The sequence below is a fragment of the Pimephales promelas genome, chromosome 8 (genome assembly GCF_988280905.1).
Source record: "Pimephales promelas chromosome 8, fPimPro1.hap1.1, whole genome shotgun sequence".
Classification (NCBI taxonomy): Eukaryota; Metazoa; Chordata; class Actinopteri; order Cypriniformes; family Leuciscidae; genus Pimephales; species Pimephales promelas.
In genome coordinates, this window is record NC_142776.1 from 16,375,383 (window position 1) to 16,398,403 (window position 23,021).

At 41.5% G+C, this 23,021-nt stretch overlaps 1 protein-coding gene across 3 annotated transcripts in view; it reads left to right on the plus strand.

The window, feature by feature from the left end:
• Positions 1-23,021, plus strand: part of LOC120486146 (caspase recruitment domain-containing protein 14) — a 66,486-nt gene that overhangs the window by 18,043 nt on the left and 25,422 nt on the right. For 2 of the 3 annotated variants that reach the window (XR_016169467.1, XM_089134084.1), the window contains exons 11-17: positions 2,393-2,523; positions 4,771-4,820; positions 5,424-5,484; positions 5,575-5,791; positions 12,056-12,182; positions 19,390-19,627; positions 22,576-22,639. Coding sequence is in view for 2 of the 3 variants with exons in the window: in XM_089134084.1 (XP_088990210.1) it covers positions 2,393-2,523; positions 4,771-4,820; positions 5,424-5,484; positions 5,575-5,791; positions 12,056-12,182; positions 19,390-19,627; positions 22,576-22,639 (888 nt within the window). In the remaining variant the exon portion in view is untranslated. The remainder of the gene's footprint in view (positions 1-2,392; positions 2,524-4,770; positions 4,821-5,423; positions 5,485-5,574; positions 5,792-12,055; positions 12,183-19,389; positions 19,628-22,575; positions 22,640-23,021) is intronic. The other variant, XM_089134085.1, reaches the window with a different exon arrangement.

Genomic DNA, 23,021 nt, shown 5'->3' on the forward strand with positions numbered 1-23,021 from the left:
ACTGCTTTCACATTCATATTGTGCTACATTCCTGCTAATGTACAACTGTGCATTAAAATAAAACAGGTGCTCTCATTCACCAAAATTCAGTGCATCTCTTTAAAGAATAAATAAAAATAAAGAAAACAATAAATAAAATGTAGCAGAACTTCAACAGGGCACTATTTTACATTTTACATTGTGTAAATATATTTTAGGAAGCCCGAAGCAAACTATAAACTTGCATTGTACCTGCCATAATGGATGTGAATAAAACGCGCAAAATATACAATCATTAAAAACAAAAAACAAATATTCCATAACACAATGTAACCAAATGAGAACATGTCAAGGCAGAACTCTGCATGGAAGTTCCATTAATGGATGAGTCATTGTTATTTGACACTTAAAAAATGGAAAATGTTGTGGTACAGTGTTAGTGATTTTGTGAAGTCTTACTGCATACATTTAATCTATTTAATCCTCCATATTGAAAGTTTATGTGGTTGAATTATTTCTATTTATTAAACAATAGTTCAAAACAAGATGTTTGTATTAGCCTACTGATTATTGGAGTCCATTAATCGAATTTTCATGCCTCTTATATAGTAATTATATATTACTATGTAGTATGTATACCGATTTACTAATGCAATTTACTAATGCTCACACACTCGGTCTCTCACGCGCACTTTCACTCAGTCTACAACCGGTATCTCTCGTGTGCTGTCGCTCCGTGTCGCTCGCACACAGACACCATCGTCTCGAGGTGTTTCTCAATGTCAAGGAAGGATCCTTGGAAGCCGGAATTTCGAGGATGCTACCCTTTGCGCACTTTTCAGCGCGCTTGGACACTCGTCTCTCTTGATCACTGTAGCTCGCGCGCAGATACACTTCTCTCTTGCGCACTGGAGCTCGTGGAGGCACGTGATCAGACAGTTGTTTACGGAGCGCTAGATTGGCTTTGCAAAAAAAAAAAACCTTTGATAAATGGAGCGTTCTGTGAATGGATGACGCTGTGAATGATGATTTTAAATATCGCTCGATCGAATGTGAGCGAATGTGATCGTGGGAAGCCAAAATCGTGATCGTGATTAAAATTCGATTAATCGTGCAGCCCTAGCCCACTCCACCCGGAGTGTGGCTTCCTCTTGGGCTCTAGCGCATAGTGCCTCGCTAGCAGACATCTGCAGAGCTGCAGGCTGGGCGACACCCAACACATTCTATAATCAGATTCTATAATCTCCGAGTGGAGAATGTGTCCTCTCTTGTACTCGCTCACCCGGCCAGTACTGGACCCGCTCAGGTGTCTTCGCTTGCTCGCCATTCCACTTCACGGACTGGATAAGTGTGATTATTCCTCAGCTGAGCCTTCTATTGAAGCCCTGAGTCCTCCAGCACTGTTGATGCTGGCGCCAGTGTCTGTTGCCTGGACGTCGGCTAAGTGCCTCCGTGTGCATGGTTCCTGCTAGCAACCTCCACATGTGCATTGTCCACTGTAAGCCTCTCTGAGCATGTGTCTTCCCTCGGCAAGCCACCTTGCCTCCCTTGAAGTTAAATTTCTAGACACCCTTCGGTTGGTGACTCCAGTGTTCCTCCATATGAAGCCCCTTGGGCCATATGTGTATTCTTAAGTCCTCCCTACGGGTAGGCATACTGCGGCATATCTCCTCTGAGATATGCTCCCCTACCTTGGTATTCCTGTGCTAAGTAGGACTCCTCGTCCGTGCTATGTTCACGACAGGGGATCAGACTTTCGCAGGGCACTGGAAGACAGCTGTGAAGGTGGCGTGATTACACGAGGGACCCCCATTCTCCGTCATCCGACGTAACGTACGTAACCGAGACGTTTTCTTAATTACAGATACTGCTTTTCATGCATATTTGTCCTATTCGTTTCCCCCCCATATTTGTGCTGTAACATGCAGTTACAGCACTTTTTATGTGATACATATAGGCATTACTGGAATGCAGTTTGACAGTGTTAGTGCAAACAAGAGCACAAAGTACATACATTAAAGAACAATAACTATTATGAAAACCATAGATAAAGCTTTAAAAATGGTCCACACTTGATCAAGCAATTTTTTTCCAGCCTATGATTGGCCACCCAAAATCCATCCAACTCTAAAAAAAGCTTTATAAACAGAACTTCATTGTCAATTGGTGTGGATGCTAATATGGTTATTATATTTATCGTTCTTGGTGTGAATGTGTCTTTACACTTATACTGAATTTTTGTCAACTGTATGCTGTGTTAGGAACAATAACTTTGTTTGCATTTGTTAATGTGAGAATGGGCTCTAAAGAAAGAAAAAGCATTATTCTGCCTGATGGCATTAGGTAGAATATATAGAGCTTTTTTTTAATTTTTTTTTTTTATAGATTTTTAATATATGTTTTGTGTGTACAGCTCAATGATGAAGTAATCAACAGTATCAATTCCAATCAAGTGGAGCCCCCCTGTTCTGAATCTCTTCGTAGACGAGAGTTACACTTTCCAGATGTGACACACTCCAGAAGTGACATGGAAGACATTTACAGGTGAGCAGCTCATCTGGTCCGTAGCAGTAAACTGGAAAATTGTGAAAATAACAGTTTGGTATTGATTTTTTCAGCTTGGCTACAGTGAGTTGTTACTTTTAATTGACATTTTATAATGGTTGCCCACTGAGAATTATTATATTATTGTAATAAATTAACTTGATAATTGTATAATCTAATTTACATGATGAGAAGGACCACCTTTAAACCCATTTTCATACTTTCATTAGTTCAGTTTATTTATAAAGCACTTTTAAAACAACATAATGTTGACCAAAATGCTGAGAGTCAACAAAGACCAGAGTGAGTCTCCACAGTCTCCACAGACCAGAATCCAAACCAATGCTTTAAAATGTTCAAATCATCTGGATTTAGTCATATTTACTGAATAGAAAGTGCTGTTTGAATGTCACTGCATGTGGAATTTGCATCAAGCCTTGTAGACGCTTTCAAACCTGTTAAAGCAGCACTATGCAACTTTTTCAACCTTTATAATATTTGTCCAAAACCCTTGAGATGGTACATCCACTTACAAAAGTTGAATAACAGGTCTACCATAGCCTGACAGTGTCTGTATCGCTTTTACTGGCACTCTGTAACTTCGAGGTGCGGGTAGGAACCCGAGCACAAAAATAACTACAAAATTCCACTGCTTTACGGCATACGTCACTTCCCCCACTTCCTCAAATTCCGACGCGAGAGCCCGAAGAGCGTTTTTTTCCCCCTCTGTATGTTGCAAGCAGCAAGTAAAACCAAGAAGCCAAAGGTTTTGTCGGAGGACAGTAGAAAGAGAAAAAGGGAGAGTGGCTAAATAAAAGGCTGGACGAGGATCAATATTGGTGCAGCTTTAGCTCGCTGGCGTGAGCCAAAGGAGGAGGAGGGAAGAGGGGTTTCCGACTGATCCAAGAGTTCCTCGCTCCTAAAGGTCATTTTTGGGGGTACGCCAAAATGAACGAAAAAACGTAACTAAGTCCTCCGACTCCAGTCCGGTGCATCAATCTTCTCCCGCCTAGCAAATGTGAACTGCGTCAGAAACAGAGCGCGCGCGCTGTGCGTGATCAGTTTACTGTTGGTAATGTGTTGTGTAGCTTCGCACCGCGCTGCATCCAATGTATACTGCATTGCTTTCTTTTGAGGGCGCTTAAGACACTCAAGCATCCCCGTAGAGCCGGGGCGGGCAGCTTGCACCAGCTCGAGACGTGAAAGTATACTGATTACTGAGTTTGGTAGGGGCTACATTCTTGCAAGTAAATAATACATGATTAGACGGACAAAATAATCGGTTAGGATAACTATCCTATGTCTGCAGGCTTATAAGTCATGTTTGTTATTTATTTTTCTGGTGAAAGTGTCTTGCCTATAGCCTAGAAAGTGTCTAGGCTATAATGCAAATCGATTTTTTTAAATTTGCAGATTCATTGCAGCTTGATATTTTAAAACTAACGATATGGCTATTATCTACCACACAAACATTGAATTAGCATATCCATTATGTAAAACAGAAGCCACTAGCCAATAGGTTAACGTTACTATAAAGACGCTGGATTGTAAACGTGAGCTACGCAATCTTTTGAAGTTGAAAAAATTAAAGCCCATGACAGTATATTCATAAGACATGCTGAAATAAATGCCAATGTACCTGGGATGAAGACATTTCACACGCAAGACTGGAGTCTGCCCAAGATGTGAGAACTTCCTTCTGCAGAATTCGGTACCGCTTGTCAACAAATGCACGCGTATATTCCCCAGTGTAACCAAGACAGATTTTACGACAGTAGTAGAAGACAATACTGTTTCCCAACTGTAGGGGGACCCTGAGAGCAAAATTTCTAAAATGTCATAATGCTGCTTTAATATGGTCACCAAAATTAATAGGTAATGTTTACACCCTGTTTTTTGCGTGGAGTGGGAAACAGGACTTAGGGCACTTTTCTTTCTTTTTATTGTCTGTGTGTCATCTACAGGGTTATTAAACCATTAATTAGTGTTTCCTGTTTCCTTGTCTCTAAAATCTTAACATTACATTGTATGTGCCCATGACTCAGACACACTATAATAAAACTAACTCATAAGCCAACAATGTTTCCGTATGTACATTCACCTTGTGGTGGAGATAAAGTTGTTGTTTAGTAAGCCTATCTAAAAATAACTTCTGACCTCAGAGAGAGGAAGTTTGCATGCAGATTCTCCAGAGAACTGGTATACAACATAATTAAAAAAAAAACAACCTCTTTGTTCCGTTTTCAGCAGTCAGGAGCTGACCGATGACTCTTTTGATTATGTTGTCATTCCTACAGGTACTGTTACGTCCCCCTACATTACACTGTGGTTACCCAAAGTCACAAACGTTTATGCTTTCACTCAGTTATATAAAGTGCCCCAAAATGCACTTAAAAACGTTTTTGTATTGCATCACTCAATCAAACCAAGTGTCTTTTATTTTTGAAGAACAAGCACACTTTTCTGGCCAAAGGTGTCAGGAATAAGATAATAATATTCAAAAATAAGACAAAAGTATTGTACAATTTCTGGTTGGAGTTCACAATTCAAGTGATGAATAACAAACAACCTTTCATTGACAAACAAGAAATGTACTATTAAATCAAAATATACTAAAAAGGTTTTCTTTATGTTGCAGTATAACAACATATTTTTTTCCATTCATTTACTGTCTCAAAGAATTTGGTCATTTCTACTCTTCAGTTTGTAGACTTGATTCTCTTAATCAGTTAGTAAATGGAATATTTGTACTCAGCACCATGACATACTTCCATTACATATTTAAAATATATTTTTCTGAATTATAAGTGGCAATGGCACAACACAATCAGAATTGAGTCATTTTATTTGGCATATTGGCATGTAGTGGAAGTATGTCTTGTTGATCTCCATTTTGATAGGAAATAATTTGAACGAGTCAAAATCTACCACATCACTTCACAAGAGAATCCCTACTGACAGGTAAAATAAAAACTAAAGATTATTATCACATTTATTAATTTAAAATTGTCACACTGCTAAAAAAAATCATGTAATTTTGTATAAATCTAGTGTCTCAAGAGCATCAGCTCCTCCCTTCCTAATGCGCTCCAGACCTCAGGCCCTGCGTGTCACTGGTCGCGCACTCACCGTGGTTTTTCAAGGAGAAATGCTATTGAACCAACTACAGGTCATTGGGGGTAATAAGACCGGTGTGTTCGTGCATCATGTGACCGAAGGATCATCTGCTCATACCAGTGGCATCAGCTCTGGAACTCAGATACTTCAGGTGAGAACATCTAGATTCTGAACACTATAATTTTTGTTTGAAGAAGATTTGGTTATAATAACACTTATGGCCGGGTTCACGGACAAGACCTAAGTCTTGTCCCAGGATAAAATGCATGTTTGAGCTGTCTGAACTGACTTGCACTGGAATCTCTTAAAATATGTCACTGCCAATGTTTTGTCTCAAGATGCACACCAGTAATATTTATAAAGTGTTTAGGCACGTTTATAAAAGCTACTTAAATGTCCTAATTGAGCTAAAGCCTAATTCTTAACAGACAGGGCTTAATCTATGGGGAGGTGGGGAGTGGGAACCAGTCTAACTTGATAGTGAAGTCATTTATATGGTGCTTTTAACAATGTAGTTTGTTTCAAAGTTGCTTTACAGTGATAATAGTACAGTAACAGATCTACAGTAACATATCTTGTTTTGGCTTATAGCAGCTCTTGAGTAAAGTTATTGTCCAGCTAAAGTTAGTTTTGAGTTTTGATTCACTTCTGTTGCAAAGATAATTAGATATTTACTTCGGGGCCATTAACACGACACCGTTCTAACAGAAAACACTCAACACTCTCAACAGTGCCTGGTGGCTCGAGAACGCAAACCCTGAAATAGATTCGAAGGTGCCTTGAAAAATTATGAAAAAAGGTTATCTCTGCGCATCACGTGTTTAGTCTATAGGTATGCGCATTTGAATGTAAACGCAGGCGTGTAGTCCTTCTTTACAAACCAACCCTCAACAAACTACTTGTCTGGCCTTAATAATTTACAGTATAATAAAGAATTATTTATCAATTCCGCATAGAACTGGAATTATCCCGACAATGTTTTATCTGTACAGAGTTAAAGGGAAGGGTAGGAGGCCTTCACTGGGGAGATACTAGTTTACACTTCAGGACTGTGTTGTCGTCGTGTCCAGACGCAGGTCCTGCATCCGATCTGGATACGGCCTGGATCCGGCGGACTGCAGTAAACCTTGGGATAAACAGAGAGCATAATATTAGCATAGACACCATCCTTCTTAAAGGGGGGGTTGACTGCTTTTCTTCTTTACATGATTGTATTTATGGGTTGCAATATATGTATTCGTGGTTTTTCTTTTTTTAAAAGTCTTATTTTTCATAAACTTCACGTTTATTGTCAGCCGCGCTATCCTCTGTCCCCTGAACGAGCGGTTCACTTCCTGATTCTATGAAAACACTCCCTCAGAAACACGTAGTGGGCTCAGATTGGTTAGTTTGGCCCGGTGTGTTGTGATTGGCTAAACTGTCGCTCACGTTGTCCGGAAGGTTAACGCCCATTACCTTTACGTGCGAAACGTGCATGTCATGAGCTCCGGTCCAGATGTAAATATGTGTCGAACTGCAGTATCAGTTTCAGGCATAATCAGACCGAGAAAGCTGCGATGAAGAGAGTCAAGCAGAACCTCACCACATACTACAGCTCTTACTAAACGTTTCTGAATGATAACTTGCTACATTTTTTAAATTTATACACGTTTATTTTACACAATAGCATCTGACTGGCAACAATAGCAACTGACTGGCTACTAATGTTATACTCAAACAGCATTGGCATGTTCACGTTCTTGATCAAATCGAAAATAACGTCATAAAGCATATATACATGAAAAATACGTTTAAAACATTAGTACTTATTTTTATTTATTTATTTATTTATATCTTTATTTGACATGGACATACAATTACATTGGACGAGCCATATGCATTTGTTTTTAGTGATTATAGCATACATGCTAATTTTCAACACCTGTCCACGGGAGGCTTTTAAAAATAAAATAAAATACAGTAACAAGGGAGAAAAAATAAATAAATAAAAAATAAAAACAACAAGTATCAGAATAATAATAATAATAATAATTCATTACATTTATATAGCGCTTTTTCTGGACACTCAAAGCGCTTTACATAGAGAGGGGAATCTCCTCAACCACCACCAGTGTGCAGCATCCACCTGGATGATGCGACGGCAGCCATAGTGCGCCAGAACGCTCACCACACACCAGCTTACTGGTGGAGAGGAGACGGTGATGAAGCCAATTGGTATAGATGGGGATGATTAGGAGGTTACACCCCTTCTCTTTCGAAAGACATCCTGGGAATTTTAATGACCACAGAGAGTCAGGACCTCGGTTTAACGTCTCATCCGTCGGTTTAACGTCTCATCCGAAGGACGGTGCTCTTTGACAGTATAGTATCCCCATTACTATACTGGGGCATTAGGACCCACACAGACCACAGGGTGAGCACCTCCTGCTGGCCTCACTAACACCTCTTCCAGCAGCAACCTGGCTTTCTCAGAAGGTCTCCCATCCAGGTACTAACCAGGCTCAGCCCTGCTTAGCTTCAGTGGGCAACCAGTTTTAAACCAGTGGGCAACCAGTTTTCCTCTCTAGTTTTAAATTAGTGGGCAAAGCATTCCAGAGTTTTGGCCCCTTTACAGAGAAAGCAGACTGAACAAAAGAGCTCTTACACTTTGGAACTAGACAGTCACCTCTGACAGTGGCCCTTGTGTTCGCCCTATGAGAACTTTGCCGTCTGCTTACTAATTCAGAGAACATTGGTGAAACATGATTATTTAAACATTTATAGACCAATTTGATAAAATTAAAATCAATAAAACTGTCGAAGCCCATAAGCTGATGCTTTGTTAAAACATCACAATGATGCCACTTCATAGGTTTCCGGTCCATAATTTTTATTGTCTGTTTGTAGATGGAGAAAATAGGTTTTAGTTTGGATGGGGATGCTTGTGACCATGATGTAATGCAATATGATAGATGTGAGAATATCATCGCATGCATGTAGAGTTTTGCAGTGTGACAAGACAGATCTCTTCTTATAAATCGAAAACAGTTTATATTTGGTTTGACCTTTTTACATATGTACTTAACATGATTGTCAAATTTTAAATTGTTATCTACAATAATCCCAAGGACGAAGTACTTGACTTCGTTAACTACTTCTATTACTTCTTTTTCTATCTGAACCTCAAATATATCACTTAAAGGCCTATTTCGTATGGAGAAACACATAGAGACTGTTTTCTTAACATTAAGGGATAAATGGGATGACTCGAGCCATTTAGAAATATTAATTAATGCTTTTGTCAGGTGTTCACCTGCCAGACTAGATGTTTTAGCGGAAACATGGACAGTGTCATCCGCATACATCTGACAGTTTATGCCCAGACAGCATTTTGGTAGGTCATTTATATACATAGTAAACAACAATGGGGCAAGCACAGACCCTTGCAGTACTCCCATATTATTGGCTTGCAGAGTTGACCTCACCCCATTTACCCTAACACATTGCTGTCTTTCGCTCAAATACGACCTAAACCACTGCAAAGATTCAGAAGACATTTTAAAAAGATTTAATTGTTGTAATAAAATACTGTGATTGACAGTGTCAAAGGCCTTTTTTAGGTCCAGGAACACTGCTCCGACAACATTTCCTTCGTCCAGTGATTCCTTAATTTTGTCGAGTAAATAACAGTTTGCTGTTTCGGTGGAGTATTTGTCTCTAAATCCAAACTGCAGTGGATAAAGCAGCTTGGACTCTAAATGTTCCGCTAATTGCTCGGCAACAATCTTTTCCTGAACTTTTGAGACTACAGGAAGAATAGCAATAGGCCTATAATTGCTTGCCAAATCCTTATCACCCGTTTTATAGATTGGTGTAATTATTGCTGTTTTCCAGCCCTCTGGGAACGTTTTTGTTTGTATTGACAAATTTATTAAATAAGTAATTGGCTCTAACAGACAGCTTCCATATCTCTTAATTAGTGTAGCGTGTATGTTGTATATGTCCTTAGACATGGAGTTGCTCATATTTACAATCACCTTTTTAACTTTATCACAGGATACCTCTTTAATACAGAAGAAGTCTGTGTGAGCATTGTCAAACTCTTCAGGAGATGACTTGATATATTTAAAATTACTTGCTTCTTGTACGGAATTAATAAAAAAAGTATTAAAAACATTTGCAATAGCCTCATTACCATGAGTCTGGACCTGACCATCTTTAAGACCATTTATTTGTAAGTGTTTTTGTCTACTTGAATTGGTTATTCTATTTATATGTTGCCACAATTTAGAACTATTTCCACCGGCTTCTTCAATTAATTTAGAGAAGTAATTAGTCTTGGCCTTTCGCACGCTGATACTACTTTGTTCCTCAAGCTCGTATAAGTAACGTGATCAGTATTAATTTTTTTTAAGACTTTTTAAGTGCAATTTCTCGCCTTTTAATGATCTGAAGTATGTCACTATTAAACCATGGAAGATGGTATTTTTTTGGTGTCTTTTTCCAGGTTTTTGTATATTTACTTATTAGGTCCCCTAACACAGAGTTAAAATTGCTTGCACTGTGGTTTAGATCTGTTTCTTTGATTACCCTTTCCCAGTTAGCTTCCCTTAAATCGTGTTCAAAATTTGCTTCTTGGGACTTAGGTATTCCTGTTGATATGGTTGAATTTTCTGTTTTGTAATGGTGAAGTAAACGTTTTTTTAGTTTTCTCACTATCAGTGTCATGTTGTGATCTGAAAGGCCAGTGATGAGATTATAAGTTTTTGTTACTCTCTCTGATTAGTAAAAATCAGGTCAATAAGAGTTTCACTCTTTCTAGTGATTCGAGTAGGTCTATCAATCAGTTGTTTGAATTTAAATTTCTCCATAGTTGATTTTAATTGTAGTTTGCCACTTTTAACCATTAATATTAAAGTCCCCAAATATCATACATTCACAGCGATTGTCTGCGAGAGAAAGAAGATTTTTCAATTCGTTGTAAAAATTCAAATCATGACTTAGAGGATTATAGAGCACAACTATATTAAACTTAATTTTTGGAGAGAGAATTACATTCAGTCCCAAGCACTCCATGTTCACATTCAGTTCAAGTTCTACACTTTTAAAATGCTCCCTAATATAAATTAAAACGCCCCCACCCGTTCCTTTATCCCTATCTCTCCTGTAGCAAGTATATTCTGGTATACTAATTAAGGCAGTAGGAACATTATGATTCAGCCAAGTCTCAGATATACACAAAAAATCTAAATTAGAATCAATAAGTAAATTATGTATTTGGTCTATCTTTGGCAGTATGCTTCTTAAATGTATATGTCCTCCCAATATTCCTTTAGGTTTTGATTCAGAGTTCCAGATGATTCTGGCATGATTAACCATTTGAAAGAGTCTTGACTTCCTCTGTTTCAACATTGCATGATTTATTGCAAGTGTTTTGACCCTTGTGGGACTCCGTCTTTGTTGACATTTGTATAGAAAATTCAGGTCCATAATGTTTGTACGCGTTTGTCGTAGACACAAAACAGCATAGGCTAACTAGTAGTGGCTATAAAGCCAGCGCTGGCATTTGAAAAAAATAAAACAAGGCTACGTCTGGAATTATACATGCAAATACATTTAAAATGATGAAGTCTTAGCCTAGCTACTTACAGATTGTGGCCCAACACTGCTGCCTCTTGTTTTTAAAGTCGGAACTGCTTCATGTTTTAGTAACAGTTTCTTGTTGAATCCGGTGTTGAACTCGTGGAGATTCTGGAAGCTGTCTTCCGTAAAATGCGCAGCACAGAGAGCTAGATTACGATCGTCATTTTCAGGAACATAATCAAACATAAATTGTATCCATTGTTGAGGAAGTATAGCGTCCATGGGAAGCCCGAACACAGAAGACCTGACAGCTGCGTGAACAACACACTCAACAAGTCGATGTGCCTCAGAAATATGCGCATGCCATTTTCTGCATATTCTGAGGGAGGGGTTGATGCAAATGTGTGGGTTAGTGACGTACCATAACCCAGCTGTAGTCCCAATCGAGTCGTTTTTGTAGGCAATATACTTCCTGATTTTTAAAAGACGATATCTCTGCTTACACTGAACTTTCAGCTCTGCAACTTTGCAGATACTGTTCATGCACCAACAGCAACATTACACACTATTTAAAATGAAAAAAGTGAAATTGCAGTCAACCCCCTCTTTAAGATGTAACAAGTACATTTATAGTACTCACAGGATTTATGGAAAGTGTTCCCAGTTCCGGCTGACCTAATCTATGCAGCCTAACATTGAATTATAGACGTCTGTAATGTGTTATGTGTATGTTATGTGTATAATGTTTTATGTGTAACTACTATATATATCCCTGGAGAGAGATATTCAGGGTTTTTTTAGCAGCAGTTAAATTGAGTGGGAACTAATCAAAGCAAAAAATGTATATTTATAGCTGAAGTATGAGCAGGAGCAGAGAACTGTACAAATGGTTCTGGAAGACACCACTATGGAGGAGGCCCTGTGGGCCCTGGGGCAGGTCCAGGGACTTTGCCACATTTCACTGAGACCCAGCCAAGATGGTAAGGGCAAAGAAACACAATCGCACAATCATACATGCTGGTGAATTTAATTTCACCAAATGCATGTTCCTTGATCAACATCTTTGTTGATCCTGGAACAACATTCCAATGAACCAATTAGATTTGAGGGACAAGTTTATGTCAAGTTTAGGCTTCCAACCAGGGTTAGGTTCTTCTACATCAGTGTTATTCTTCTATCATTTTCCTCTGATTTTAGGGATAAGTTATGAGTAGGGTTAGGTTCAGGGGTAGAGATAGGGGTAGGGCAAAATTTTAAGACTGGAATGTTGCTCCAGGATCAACAAATTATGTTGATACTGAAACAAGTCTTACTTGGCAAAATTATGGTGACAGAAACACTATATATTTAATTATTTATTTTAAAGCAATCACTTATGTGCTATAGAGAAAATTAGAGTAGTGTATTGCGCTGACAATGGTAAATTCATGGGTTTGATTCACAGGGAATGCATGAACTGATATGTATACTTTGAATGCAATGTAAGTCACTTTAGATAAAATGTCTGCCAAATTCAAACCTGTATACATGAATGTAACATTGTGTTCCTCGTTATTTCAAACTGAATAAATGCATTGCATTGCACAGGCAGGTCAGGCTGTCATGAGGTAAGAGAGCCAGATAGCAGGTGCGGAGAAATAGTATGTTTAATTGAGAGAAGGCTTGCCAGGAGATCGATAAACAACACAAATACTCTAAATAAGAATGTAGAGCTTCTTGTAGAAGGACAACATTCAAATAAAGTCTCTGCTAGAAGAAACAACTTAGGTTTGACTGGTTTGTCAATAGATCTCAAGGATGCATACTTCCATTTATCCATCGTTCAACAGCACAGGAAGTTTCTGAGGTTTGTTTTTGGGGCGTATCAATATCAAGTTTTTCCTTTTAGCCTAAACTTGTCAATCCACACTTTCATGAATGTGATGCCGGTACCGTTGTGTGGCAGAAACACGGGAAGGAGGCTGGATCCAAACGCAGTGTATAGGCTTTATTTAGACAAACTACATATTTCAACAAAGACTCAGAAACAGGACTCAGACACAGGAGCGACTAACATCGACTTCACACGTTCAACAACTCACAAACTAAGACAGAAACACAGGGCTTAAATAATCAGACAAGCAAACTTAACAAGGTAACAAGGGGGCGTGGACAATAGGAAACACCTGGAAAACTCAATAGACAGGGAACCACTAATAATACAAAGACAAAGACACAAAACCACATCATGACAATGAATGCGTGGATGCAGCACTGGTTCTTTTGCGACTCCATTTGTACACTAAACTACATAGACGAATGGTTGATCTTAGCTCAGCCAGAACAGCTTTCTTCCCTGGGTGCCAAAACTAGGGAGCAGACATCCTGTTGACGCAGGGGCTGAGGCCTGGGGAATGAAGACTCCACTCTGAGGTGGTTCCTATGTCAAGTCAAGTCCAGTCACCTTTATTTATACAGCGCTTGTTACAATTCTGATTGCTTTGACAGTGGCTCAGTGGTTCATGTAGGTTGTCTACAAACTGAAAGGTTGGTGGTTCAATCCCCGGTTCCACTGTCCACTTTGGTTCTCCCGAGGCTACGCTACGATTCCTTTTGGGTGGTATGTCTTTAGGGAGAGACCCATTGGTAACTTGTTTTTTCGTGGTGCTTTGAGGATCTATAGATCTAATAGCATTCTATAGATCTATAGCATTATATTTAGATCGTGGCATGAAAGGTTGCAGTAATGAACATTGTAGCCCATGTATCAAAGACATGTTGAGCGCATGAATGTAGTGATCTTGTCATTGTAACTCAATTTCTCCACTCTCGCGAATGCTTTAATCATAACTAACAGTGCAAACACAATATAAATAAGAGATTCGTCATTGATTTTAAGGGGAGTTTTTGTGGGAGTCCAGAACTCAGTTATTGATAAACTCATGCTGTTTGTTTGGCAACCCCAAAGGGAGCATTCTAAGATCGCTTTCTATATATAATTGAATCACAGTTTAAATAACAGATTATTTTCATCCTACTTAGAGAAACAATGTGAAGTTGACCGTTTAGTCACTGGTTTGATTTACTGACACAATGACAACATCATTACATATCAGAAATCACTGGTCCAGAGTCACAGATCAGGCATTTGAATTAACAGTTACTTTTGTGGCGTTACTGTTGAGTCCATATCATAAAAGTCTGCAAAGCTTGCACCAAAATTGCAACTGTGTTACACAGAATCCACAGTGAAAAGTATCAAATACAAATAAATAATGCTCAACTGAGACTTTTATATTGTTGAAATAACTACATTCCTAGCATTAGGATCCTTGGGAAATTGCAGAGGCGACATTATAAATAAGCACATTCTGAGTTGTTCTCTGGTCTTGGCTACAATAAAAAGCTGTTTTTTGGACTAAAAAGTAAGTTCCCTTTCGTAGTCACTTCGAGTTACGTCAGAAGAGACGGAGAATGGGGGTTTCGCATGAAAGCCAATCCTCTTCGAGTATTTAACAACGAGCCAATGGCATGCAATGCCTTGGGGCTGCGGAAATTTGCATAGCGTACTCCGCCCTACTCTGTGAGTATAAAAGGAGGAAGTGAACGCAACCGCAGTATGTTTTCGCTTCGGAGCCAAGAGAACTCTTCACTCCTAAAGCCATTCTCACTGATCCAAAGACTCTTCGAGACGAGCGTTCTCTTCAGTGTTGGTGTGACGGCGGTACCCAGCGAGATTCTGCATCGCCTGCGATCTGAGCAGTGGTCTGCCAGACTTTGCGCTTCTCCCTGGTCGCCTCAGCGCTGAAAGAGTGAATTTCCTCCTCTCATTGAAAGAGCTGCACGTGGCACGTCTTTTTAAAGATGTCTCGCCCGTGTTCTTCTGGGTGCGGTCGATTCATGTCATCTTCTGATGGTCACGATCGCTGCTCTGTATGCCTGGGCATTCAGCATGCAGCAGCAGCGTTCGTGGATGACTCATGTTCCTTCTGTGGGAACATGACCATCTCTACACTGAGATCTAGACTCAATGATCTGACTAAAGTGAGAGTCCCCGTCCCCGCTTCTCGATCAGCTTCTTCCACGAGAAGCTCGTCGACCCGCGGACAGGGTGATTTGACGGTGACGGTGTGGAACAAAGCCCCGACGATTCCTCGGGCCACACCCCCCGCCCCAGTGTTAGAGCCAGCGAGCGCCGCTTCGATTCAGCCGTCTACCTCTTCGCAGGTACCGTCTGTTTCGTTCGGCGCTCCAGATGATGATGCGATGTCGATCGCGGCATCACAAGGCGGGCTTGATTCTTCGGGAGATGAGGATGCGGCTGCGTTGCCTTCCTCGGGAGTGCCAGCGTTGCCCGTGTCTGATCCCGAGTTGACGGCCATGCTTTCTCGGGCCGCCGTGAGTATCGGGTTAGAGTGGAACCCACTCGGGTTAGAGTGGAACTGCCCCGATCTCTCACGGATGGATAATTGGTTTTTGGGCAAGGCTGCCGCGGCAAGGCCACAGCCAACCCCAATACCTTTTTTCCCCGAGTTGCATGCGGAGCTGACGCGCTCTTGGAAGGCTCCTTTGTCCTCTCGAGAGCGCGCTCTGATCTCCCCCGCCTTTCCTCCCCTCGATGGTGGGGCCGCCCGTGGGTACGCTGGGATGCCCCCGGTGGAGCGTTCTGTTGCGATGCGCTGTGTCCACAGAGCGCCTCCTCCCGTGGTCCTCCTAAGCACCCATCCAAAGCCTGTAGGTTCTCGTCTGCTATGGCGGCGCGTTCCTATAGAGCGGCGGGACAGGCGGCCACCGCTCTGCATGCGATGAGCACCTTGCAGGTTTTCTCGAGAACAGGTTTGCGAACACACAGAGACTTGGTGCTCCGGCACCTAGCCCGTCTGGGCCTTCGGGTCAACCGGGAAAAGAGCAAACTTTGCCCCGTGCAGAGGATCTCTTTTCTCGGCATGGAGATAGACTCGGTCGCCATGTCTGCGCAGCTCACGAGCGAGCGCGCGCACTCACTGCTGACTTGTCTTCGACAGTTCGAGGGCAAGAGTGCGGTTCCACTGAAACTGTTTCAGAGGCTCCTGGGGCATATGGCATCCGCAGCCGCGGCAACGCCACTCGGTTTGCTTCATATGAGACCGCTTCAGCTGTGGCTTCGCGATCGAGTCCCGAGGTGGGCATGGCGCTCCGACTTCCAGTGACTCCAGCGTGCCGCCGAACCTTCTTCCCGTGGTTGAACCTCAGTTTTTTGCGGGCCGGTGTCCCTCTTCAGCGAGTTTCCAGGCATCTCGTTGTCTCCACGGATGCATCTACCACGGGATGGGGTGCCATGTGCAATGGGCATGCAGCCGCGGGTTCCTGGACAGGACCCCAGCGCCTCATGCACATCAATTGCCTCGAGCTGCTGGCAGTACCCCTGGCCCTGCACCGCTTTCGAGCGTTGCTCAGGGGTCAACACATACTTGTCCGCTCAGACAACACGACTGCAGTAGCGTACATCAACCACCAGGGGGGGTCTACGCTCACGCCGTTTGTCGCAGCTCGCCCGCCACCTCTTGTTATGGAGTCAGAAGCACCTGAGGTCCCTTCGTGCAGTGTACATTCCAGGAGACCGGAACCTGGCAGCCGACGAGCTGTCACGGATCCGCCTTATCTCCGGCGAATGGCGACTCCATCCCCAGATGGTCCAGCTGATTTGGGACCAGTTCGGGGTGGCACAGATAGATCTGTTCGCCACCCGGGACTCATCCCACTGCGCCCAGTTTTATTCCCTGACCGACGGTACGCTCGGCACAGATGCACTGGCGCACAGCTGGCCGCGGGGCCCACGCAAGTATGTGTTTCCCCCAGTGAGCCTTCTTGCACGGGTGTTGTGCAAGATCAAGGAGGACGAGGAGCAGGTCTTGCTGGTAGCCCCCTATTGGCCCACCAAGACATGGTTCTCCGAACTCATGCTCCTCGCGACAGCACCTCCTTGGCCTATTCCTCTGAGACAAGATCTACTCATTCAGAGACGGGGCACTCTGTGGCACCCTCGTCACGAGCTCTGGAGACTGCACGTGTGGCTCCTGGACGGGACGAGGCAGGTTTGAGTTCGCTGCCACCTGCGGTGGCGGCAACCATCACTTCCGCTAGAGCTTCGTCCACGAGACACCTCTACGCGTTGAAGTGGAACCTCTTCGTCAGCTGGTGCTCTTCTCGCGGAGAAGACCCCCGGAGATGTTCGATCAGTGTCGTGCTTTCCTTCCTGCAAGAAGGGTTGGAGCGCAGGCTGTCGCCCTCCACCCTTAAGGTTTACGTCGCGGCCATTGCCGCCTCTCATGAAGCAGTAGAAGGTAAGTCCTTAGGGAAGCACGACCTGGTCATCAGGTTCCTGAGGGGAGCGAGGAGGCTACATCCGCCTCGTCCTCCCCTCGTACCCTCTTGAGACCTCTTAGTAGTTCTAAGTGCTCTGCAGAGGCCTCCCTTTGAGCCTTTGCAATCGGTAGAGTTAAAGTTTCTGTCCATGAAGACAGCACTCCTGGTTGCATTGGCCTCCATCAAGAGGGTGGGGGACCTGCACGCATTCTCCGTTGACGAAGCGTGCCTGGAGTTCGGGCCGGCTTACTCTCACGTGATCCTGAGACCCCGGCCCGGATACGTGCCCAAGGTTCCCACCACTCCATTCCGGGACCAGGTGGTGAACCTGCAAGCGCTGCCCCCGGAGGAGGCAGACCCATCCTTGGCACTGCTCTGTCCAGTACGTGCTCTCCACACCTACGTAGACAGAACGCGGTGTTTCAGGACCTCAGACCCGCTATTTGTCTGTCATGGGGGGAGCCAGAAGGGAAGGGCTCTCTCAAAGCAACGGCTGTCTCACTGGATAGTAGACGCCATTGCTTTGTCTTACCAGCAGCAAGGCAGTCCGTGCCCCCTTGGTGTGACGGCCCATTCCACTCGGAGTGTGGCCTCCTCTTGGGCTCTAGCGCACGGCGCCTCGCTAACAGACATCTGCAGAGCTGCAGGCTGGGCGACACCCAACACCTTCGCAAGATTCTATAATCTGCGAATTGAGTCCTCTCACGTACTCGCTTCCACCACTACTGGCCCCTTTTAGGTGTCTTCACTTGCTCGCCACTCCACTCCTCTGACTGGATAAGTGCGATATTCCTCAGTGTCTTCCGTTGAAGCCTTGAGTCCTCCAGCACCGATGATGCGGGCACAACTCTTGTTACTCTGGTTGCTGGCTAGGTGCCTCCATATGCACGGTTCCCTATGGTAACTGTCTCATGTGTATTATCCACTGTAAGCCTCTCTGAGCATGTGTCTTCCCTTGGCAAGCCATCTGCCACCCCTGGAGTTAAATTCTAGTAGCCACCTGCGGTTGGTGCTCCAGTGTTCTCCATATGCGTCCTTTCGGCCATATGTGTATTTGTAAGTCCTCCTTCGGTAGGCATCTGGTAGCATGTCCCTCCCGGGATATGTTTCCCAGTGTACCTTGGTAATCCTGTGTCAAAGTAGGATCCCGGTAAAAAAAAAAAAAAAAAAAAAAGGTAAGGTCAGGGGTCAAGACTTTTGCAGGGCACTGGAAGACAGCTTGAAGATGGCGTAATGGCACTGACCCCCATTCTCCGTCACTTCTGACGTAACTCGAAGTGACTACGAAAGGGAACGTCTCGGTTACGGATGTAACCCTCGTTCCCTGAGTAGGGAACGGAGACGTTACGTCTCCCTGCCACTTCTGCTGTACCGCTGGGTAGACGCCTAGTTCAGTCTTGGCTCCTCAGCGAAGACATACTGCGGTTGCGTTCACTTCCTCCTTTTATACTCACAGACTAGGGCGGAGTACGCTATGCAAATTTCCGCAGCCCCAAGGCATTGCATGCCATTGGCTCGTTGTTAAATACTCGAAGAGGATTGGCTTTCATGCGAAACCTCCATTCTCCGTCACTTCTGACGTAACGTCTCCGTTCCCTACTCAGGGAACGAGGGTTACATCCGTAACCGAGACGTTTCCAGTTCTGAAATGCTCAAGGAAAGTGTGATTTCTTAATTCATGACCTTTTTGACAGGTGTATGTAGACTTCCACTGTACGTGTTCATTAATTGAACCAAAATGATTTATAATGTTTAAACTTGATTTGGTATGGCTTATTTAATGTACCTTGTAAATAGTCAAGATTGCTCGTTATGGTCATAGATGTACTAAACCAAAATAAAGATCTGCTGATTTTCTCCTAGCCTATGAGAATCTTCTACAGCAGCTAAAAAATGGAGAAGTGATGTCGGGTGATTCCTTCTATGTCCGTGTTAATATGACGTTGTCGGGCGATGTAGCAGGAACTCTGCCGGTCAAGTGTAACGACATCGTCCATGTTACAAAAACTCACCTTTCCAATGGTGGTTTCTGGTGGGCCAGTCATGTGCACCCTTCTCACCTGGAAGACCTTCAGAGTGGGGCTCTACCCAACTATTACAGGTAAGTTTTATTAGCAATATATATATATATATATATATATATATATATATTTACATTGTAAAATGTACCCAGTCAATGTACAATTTTCCTGCGTATATTTCCTGGGATTCAGAAGAAAAGCACAATTTTTTCAATTATCATTGTGTAAGCCCAGCTCAATGGAGGCTTTCGATCAGCGGGTGATGGTCTCTGCGTGTCTTTCCACATGGCAAAGTAATTTGATTAAATGAAATACATTTTCTCATATGCATTTTTTCGTTATTTCATCTGACTCCATAAATGAAAGGGTTTTAATGATATCTGTACATCATTAAATGTGAGCGAATGTCTGACTATTCTTTACTGAAAATAATGCCTGAGTCCGTTAAAATAAAATCAAATGTAAAAATATATTATGTCAGGTAAATGTAACGTCAATTTCTTAATCAGTTCAAAGATAATAGAAACAAAACATCAAATGCTCTGGAATAAGGAGAGAAGATGCAAACCTTGACATTAGGAAAGATGTGATGTCTCGGCGACTCTCAGCATTCATGGGCCAATTTGAGCAACAAATCGCGCCAAGCCTCTTGTAGCATTTCTTTATCTAGACAGACCAACAGTGTTGTAGTCGAGACCACCTCACTCGAGTCCGAGTCGAGACCGAGACCAGAGAGAGCCGAGTCCGAGTCAAGACCGAGTCCATAGAAAGTCAAGTCCAAGTCGAGTCCAAGACCAGAGATGGTCGAGTCTGAGTCGAGACCGAGACCAGTGAGGGTTAATTACCTAATTTACTTTTATTTACTTAGAGAAATCCTTTTTTTTATTTTACTGAATTTACTTAGAGATTAAAAAATATGATCAGTTTAGGGTAAAAAGGCCACATAGTAGGTGGTGTTAAAAGTAATTTTATTACAATTTGTCATGTGCAGTTGCGCACTAGAAAATCACCAATCACTGGGCGTGTCAATCAATTTAAAAAAAATATTTTATTAACATACATTAATAATCATGAAAAATATTTTGAATTAAACTCGAGTGGACTCGAGAATAAGTACGAGTCCTAAAAAAAAAAAATGTTCGAGTACGAGTCAATTCCGAGTCCAAATGCAAACGAGTCCATGACCATTAAAATATGGTCTCGAGACCGAGTCCGAGACGAGTCCGAGTCTCGAGTACTACAACACTGCAGACCAAGGCAGAAACCTCTTTTCAAAATAAACATGAGTTCACACTGGGAATTTACATTAATCACCTTTATAGACTTATTGGAGGCAGAAGTTGTTTTAAATGCACTGTAAAAAAAGTCCGTTAAATTTACGGGAAAACTCCGGCAGCTGTGGTTACCAGAGTTTTCCTGTTAAAAGTACGGTAGCAACATTTCAGGTTTTACAGACTTTGACCGTATTTAATTTTACAGCAATAAACCGTAATTAATTATATAATATAATGTTAATTTACTGACATTTTGAAGTATTGATATCTGTTTTGATCAAGTGCAATACACCGACAGCCATCAATCACAGCAGTAATGAGAATCAAGTGATCAATCAAAGCTCATCATTATCAGCACTTCCACAAGAAAGTTCATACTACTAAATAGAAGCTGCACAGTGTATTTCACACAAACATTAAACACCATCATGGTAACATGTTGAAATTTAAAAAATGAAATAAGAATTAATTTAACAATGTTAAATGTAACATAAAACCCTTATGAACATAACTGATAAGAAAAAAACTAAGAAAATTATGAATAAACAGTTAAAATACATTAAATGTGAACCGTCACGCAGGGAATTGTGGGAAAGTCAATTTACATTTTTTCACTGTAAATTATACAATGACTTCTTTTTTTCACTTCCAAAAACTGTAAATTTAACAGTATTTTACAGTAAAATTACATTAAATGTACCATGAAACTTTCTGTTAACCAATTAACAGTTTTTCACTGTAGCATTTTTACAGTCTTTTACTGTTAAAATCACGATCATTTTTTACAGTGTGGAAACATTTGCCAACAATGGGAATTTACATTGAGTTTACATCTTTGAGAACAGGAGGCCATTTGCCTGTAAGACCCACCCTCCTTCATGTGCAATTTATCTCTAAACTCTTAAAAACTTTATTACCTTTTGTTTTACTTCTTTGGGAATGATACCTTTGTACCAGTCACACATAGACATGAAATGATACCATCAAATGATATGAAACATGTGTAATACTGCATGAAAATTATTCACATTAAACCATATAGATTTTTGGGTGAATTTCAGGTGGTCTCAGCATGAGAAATAGGGAGTGAGGGAAGTGGGAAAGAGATGTATTCTGAGGTGAGACTTGCGTCTCAAATAAAGAGAGTTCAAATGTTTTTCCAGAAAAGGTCCTTTGTCCTCTCAGGGAGTGGCCATTCCTTAGATAGACTTCCCGGCATTTTCTAAAGTCTTACAATGTGTGTAAAAACATGGACCTATTAGACAAGTAGTTTCATCATCTATGCTACCTTTTAAAAGTGTGTGGTCAGTTATGATTATTATTATTATTATTATTTGCTTTGCAAGAAATTAATACTTTCATTTCGCAAGTATGCTCTAAATTTATCTTAATTTAAAATTAAGTGATAGTAAAGACATCTATAATGTTATGAGTTCTATTTCAAATAAATGAAAATTTTCATCAAAATAATCTTGAAAGAAAAGTATTACAGTTTCTACAATAAAATCAAGCTACTGTTTGCAACTGATAATAACACGAAATGTTTTTGAGCACAAAACATATTCAAATGATTGGACCATGTGGCACTGAGTAACACTCCTGAAAATTCAGCTTTGCCATCACTGGAATAAATTACATTTCGAAATGTAGTTATTTTACTGCAGTTATTTTAAATGATAATAATATTTCACAATATTTCTGTTACTTTGCACACGGACACTCACACTGATACATAATCTTTGCACATTTTTCAGAGCACAGAGGCTGTTAATCAGAGCTATAGAGGATATGACCTACCCTCGCAAAACTCACAGAAAGGTGAGAATCCAGCAGTAAATTCACACAGTCCAAATAGTCATTGCAGAAATAATTTTTCTCTGTTTCTTTAACTTTATGTTATTGTGATTTGTGTTAATTAAGATTATACTAATAAAGCTCACATGCAATTTTTCTCAGTGTTTTAACAATTACACATGAAGTTAATGGAATGCTGCACAATGCTTAAGTGAACTCTAAATTGATTGCTGCCCTTTGACGAATTAATAGTTTAGTCATAATTCATGTCATAGGTTAGTCATGCATTAGTCCATGTTTCAGATGAATAGGTGTGAAACAAATTCTTGTCTAGATTGTTATCGCCATTCTGTGGAATTACGGAAATGCTCGCCAAAATATTGAACTGTGGGTGTGGTATGAAGAT